Source organism: Rhinopithecus bieti, unplaced genomic scaffold (genome assembly GCF_001698545.2).
Source record: "Rhinopithecus bieti isolate Rb0 unplaced genomic scaffold, ASM169854v2 scaffold_15131, whole genome shotgun sequence".
NCBI classification, from domain to species: domain Eukaryota; kingdom Metazoa; phylum Chordata; class Mammalia; order Primates; family Cercopithecidae; genus Rhinopithecus; species Rhinopithecus bieti.
In genome coordinates this window covers 26,721-32,084 of record NW_016808003.1, presented here as the reverse complement: position 1 = coordinate 32,084, position 5,364 = coordinate 26,721, and the positions used below count along the sequence as shown (strand labels likewise).

The window sequence follows — 5,364 nt, the reverse complement described above, 5'->3', positions numbered from 1 at the left end:
TTTTTTTTTTTTTTTTTTTTTTTTGTGCAGTTGGTAATACCGAAAAACAACATGAATGTCCAATAATAGGAATTTAATTGGAGGGCTGTAAATGCCCCCTGAAAAGATTATAGTATTTTTTTCCTACTTCAAAAGCAACTCATGCACATTAGAGAATAATCAGAAAATACTGGAAAGTGAAAGCACATGAGGAACAGTTCCATAGTACCACTCTTCCAGACACAGTCACTGTTAGCACTGCATAGCTATCTAAATGCCATTCCTATGCATGGAATGTAGATGTATATAATCGCTACATGGGTTTTACACTTTTCAAAATAACACCATTGTCATTTATAAAAGCCACCATTTCTTAAATTTTTCATTCAAAATACATTTGTTAAGTATCCATTAAAGTCCAGGCATTCTGCTAGGCACTGGGTAGTTAGCAGTGAACAACACGGAAATGAAGTCTAGGCAACATAGTGAGGCCCTGTCTCTACAATTTTTTTTTTTTTAAAGCTGAGTGTGGTGGCATATGCCTGAGGTCCCAGCTATTTGGGAGGCTGAGGCGGGAGGATCATTTGAGCCCAGGAGGTCACGGCTGCAGTGAGCCATGATTGAACCACTGTACTCTAGCCTGGCCAACAAAGCGAGACCCTGTCTCAAAAAAAAAAAAAAAGACAAAATGAACTCTGACTTCATGAAGTTTTCAGTTCAGTGAAGAAGAGATAAAGCATCAATAACCACAAAGCAAGTAAGTTATTTGACAGGATGAACAAACACCAGGTGTAGCTAGAGGTACCTGTACTGTGCGAGGTGGCTTAAAAGGGACTTTTTAAGAGGAAGATAAGACCTGTAGGATAAGCAGGAGCTAGATTAGAGAAAGGGGGAAACACTGCCTCAGGTAGTGTAAAGAATGGAGAGTGAGTTTGGAGGACCACCCTCAGGTGAGAGAGATGTCACAGTTAAGGAATTGGCAGCAGTACAATGTGGCTACAGCATAAATTTACTGTGAAGGAGAATATGGCAGTGGATAAAGTGGGAGAGGTGAGAAGAGACCAGACCAGGAAAGTCCCTGAAAACCATATTTGCAAATGTGAACTTATTTGATGGTAATAAAGTGTTTAAAGTTAGGGAGTGATGTGGTTAAGTAGAAAGATCACACTCACTGAGTATGGAGGAAAATGGACTGGTGAAAGATGACAACTTCAGGGAGGTGTATGAAACAGAGAGAATTGGGCTGGGTGTGGTGGCTCATGCCTGTAATCCCAGCACTTTGGGAGCCCAAAGTGGGAGGATCACTGGAGCCCAGGAGTTCAAGACCAGCCTGGGCAACGTAGTGGGATTCCATCCCTACAAAAAATTTAAAAATTAGCTGGGAGTGGTGGCGCACGCCTGTAGTCCCAGTTGTTCAGGAGGCAGGGGTGGGAGGATAGTGAGAGTCCAGAAGTTTGAGGTTGCAGTGAGCTGTGATTGTACCACTGCAACTCTAGCCTGGGCAACACAGTGAGACTCTGTCTCAAAAAAAAAAAAAAAGTTAAAAGGAGAGAAAATTGAGGTATTTAGGATAAAGAACTGACAGAGTCTGGTGGTTAACTAGATCTTGGGAATTGGGGTAATGTTGTCCCAGGTACTCCTCTGCTATGAGACATTTATGGTTTCTTACTTTTAGTTACTAACAGCTAAGAACAGGGATACGCAATTGAATAGAACTGGAAATAAAAAAATTAGGAACCTCCCTTTTGCAATTCTGAAAGTAGGCAAAAGTGCTTAAAATTGCATAAAGGTTGCAAAACTGTTCAGGGGTACCAAAAAACTCAAATTATAATTTTAATCAAATCTATAACTTAATGAACTTTGGCAAACTCACTTCAAACTACTTCTCTTACTACAGCCCCTTTAATGGCTACTCCTCCTAAGCTTTCTCTTTAAGTGATGCTCTCCAGAATTCCTTCCTTGGCTCTCTTACCACTCTGCTCAGATAATCTCATTCATATTCATGGCTTTAGCTACTATGGATGATGTCAACTCTTAACTTTTAAGTTTCACCCCAGACTTCTCTTTTAAGACCTATAACCATATAGACAGTTGCCTGATGGACATACATCTCTTAATTTATAATGTCCAAATCTGCAACCACCACTCCTCTCAAAAATACTTCTTTTGTATTCTACAAATCAGTGAAGGATACCACCCCTCATCCATCTGCCCAAGGTAGAAATGGGGACTACATACATTATAATTGCTTCTCTCTCATTTCTTATGTATAATAAACCATCAAGTCTATTTTGCCTCCTCAATTTCTCTTCCATTTGGTTCAAATTCCATCACAACTGCTCTAGTATGGGTCCTCATCATTCATGACCTGAAATATTGCAAAACCTTACAAGTACTGTCCCTAATATTAGGTCAGTGAGGGCTGAATGAAACAACACAGGTAAAAATGTTAGCATAGTCCTTGGCACATAAATGCTCAGTAAATGCCAGCTGTGGTCTTCTTGTTCTCAAAGCCACGTTTGACCCACATGACTGACAACATTCACATATGCAACTTGCTCTTGAGGGGATACACCCAGATTGATAGAGCCCTCCCTTCTATCTTGTGGCTAATCATGGAATTATATCATGCTTGTAATCACAAGTCTTAACTGTACATATTAGCAACAGTTACTAGTAATAACATGTAATCTATACGACAGGTTGTGAGTTGGATGCAATTTTTTGTGCTCTGTGTCTCCATTCTCACCTGCCCTTCCTCTCTCACCAAAAAAGCATACCAGAATGTAAGTGAATAAAAAAAATCACAGTGATAACCTCAACTTGCTTTAACTTACTAAAAAATCAATTAATGTGTAAGCTCTGATATTTTATTATTGGTAATATTACTTAATATACCTCACAACCTATCATGACAAAGTTTGTGGTGGACTCCATAGCTAAGAATTACTGCTCCACAGAATGCACTTTAAAAAGGAAAATCTGATCACTGCACTGCTTAATATGTGTTTTAACAGCTCCACAATACCCAGAGTTAAGCCCACAATCCTCAGCATGAGCCACAAAGCCTTTCGCAATCTGGGTTCATCAGCTATCTTTTCCCATGCAACCCTGCACTAGTCACATGGAATGACCAGCCTGGAGGCATTCTGCTATTCTCATGCTATCATCACCACCTATCTGCGTGTGCTGATCCCTCAGCTTAGGACTACAACTTTCTGCTCCCCAAATCTGCCTGGCAAACTCCTTCACTGCTTTTGGAAAGCTTTCCTTAAAATCCTTCTGACTAAGCATCATCTGTGAACTTCTTTAGCATAGAAACTGTACCACAGTTACAGCACATGTGACACTGTACTGTATATTTCTGGCTGTCTCCCAACCAGACCGTGAGCAACCTGAGATTGGGAATTCTATCTCTGTTACATCTTTTATCTCTAAGGCCTTCATTTATTAAGCACATTGTAGGCACTCAATAAGGGAACTACAAAGGAAACAGGTACCCAGAGAAATGAATTATCTGGTTTAAGACATTTTATTGTTAGAAAAAGATAAAGGCTAACATTTCATTTTATTTATTTATTTTTTAGAGACAGAGTCTTGCTCTGTTGCCCAGGCTGGAGTGCAGTGGTGAACTCTTGGGTCACTGCAACTTCTGCCTCCCCAGTTCAAGCAATTTTCCTGCCTCAGCCTCCCGAGTAGCTGGGATTATAGGCATCTGCTACCACACCTGGCTAATTTTTTTGTATTTTCAGTAGAGATGGGGTTTCACCATGTTGGCCAGGCTGGTTCTGAACTCCTGACCTCAAGTGATCTGCCCATCTCGGCCTCCCAAAGCATTAGGATTACAGGCGTGAGCCACCGTGCCTGGCTAACATTTCATTTTAAATGCAGATATAAAACCAAATAGTATCTATACAGACATTAAATTGGTCAACTGAGTCTTCAGGCCCTATGCCAATAGAATCTACATGCACTTTTGATGTGTTCTATTTACTTATACGATCACCTCAACTCAAGCTTTCACCCCTAAGAAAAAAGAATATGCACTTTTACCAATATGTATCCTCTTTATCTACTCTGTTTTTCTTATTTTGAAGTAAAAAACTTCTTTTTAAAGAATTCTCTATGAAAAAAGTGAAAACAGAGCAGAGTTGGAAAGCAAGTCAGTGCTATTCAGGGGATGGCAGATCTTCCAGTGAGAAGGGCTCTTCAAATTATTTCATGCAGATGCTATAAAACTATACCTCTGTTTATTGTGAAAAAAACTGAAACCCCTTTCTTCATAATCTGAATTAAAAATAGAACATGGTGTAATTATTCTAGGGAATGAGGGCTGTGGAATCACATTTAGTTTGAAGCACCCACATTTACCTGGTATGTAACATGGACAAGTTCAAACTAACATTCTGGGCTCCGGTTTCCTTCTGCGAAATGGGAATACTGCCACCTATTTCACAGGGTGTTATGAGGATTACATGACATAATTTAGGTAAAGTGGCGTGTGAGACGCACAATAGACAGACAAATCATGAAGACTACCATGGTTATGATTTATCATGTTCTTCAGTGAGAAACAGTTTTAAAAGTATAAATAATAAGGCCAAACCAATGTCAGCTGGGAAACAAACAAAATAATGGGTCCATTTTTGAGTTCAAATTATTTGGTAACATGACTTTAACATACTAATTTATAAACAAAGGTTTCTAACTGGTAGTATTTCTTCTCACTATGGATCATAAAAAATTATTTTCTCAAAAGCTTATAATAGGAAGCCATACTTACCTTTGCTGTGTCTGAAACAGAATTCCAGTAACCACCACTGAGTGAGAATTTTCCGCTACCTATTCGTGCCAATATTTCCTCTGGTGTATCATCAGGACCATTTGCAAATGGAGTGTAACTGATTTATAATAAAATTAAAATATTAATTAATAAAATTTCTTATTTGGTTGGTAATCTCAAAAGTATTCTAATTCAGTTAATGTAATATTTTATTAAAATCTACCAAAGTGAAAAAAATCAACAAAATGAAGCTCCATAAGGCACCAGGTAAAGCATGGGTTATAAAATATTAATCATATTTAATATACAATAATATAAATATTTCAAGACATGACACATTATAGAATAAAATATTAAGAAATAGTGTAGGCCAGGCAAGGTGGCTCATGCCTGTAATCCCAGCACTTTGGGAGGCCGAGGTGGGCGGATCACGAGGTCAGGAGTTCGAGACCAGCCTGGCCAACATGGTGAAACATTGTCTCTACTAAAAATACAAAAATTAGCTGGGCGTGGTAGTGTGTGCCTGTAGTCCCAGCTACTCGGGAGGCTGAGGCAAGAGAATTGCTTGAACCTGGGAGCAAGACTCCGTCTCAAAAAAAAAA

At 39.1% G+C, this 5,364-nt stretch overlaps 1 protein-coding gene across 1 annotated transcript in view; it reads right to left on the bottom strand.

Annotated features, from left to right (window-relative positions):
- Positions 1-5,364, bottom strand: part of LOC108537467 (ribosomal protein S6 kinase alpha-3) — a gene marked incomplete at its 5' end in the record, with an annotated part of 37,989 nt that overhangs the window by 7,259 nt on the left and 25,366 nt on the right. Inside the window, 1 exon segment of the mRNA XM_017884942.1 lies at positions 4,763-4,880. Coding sequence (XP_017740431.1) covers positions 4,763-4,880 — 118 coding nt within the window.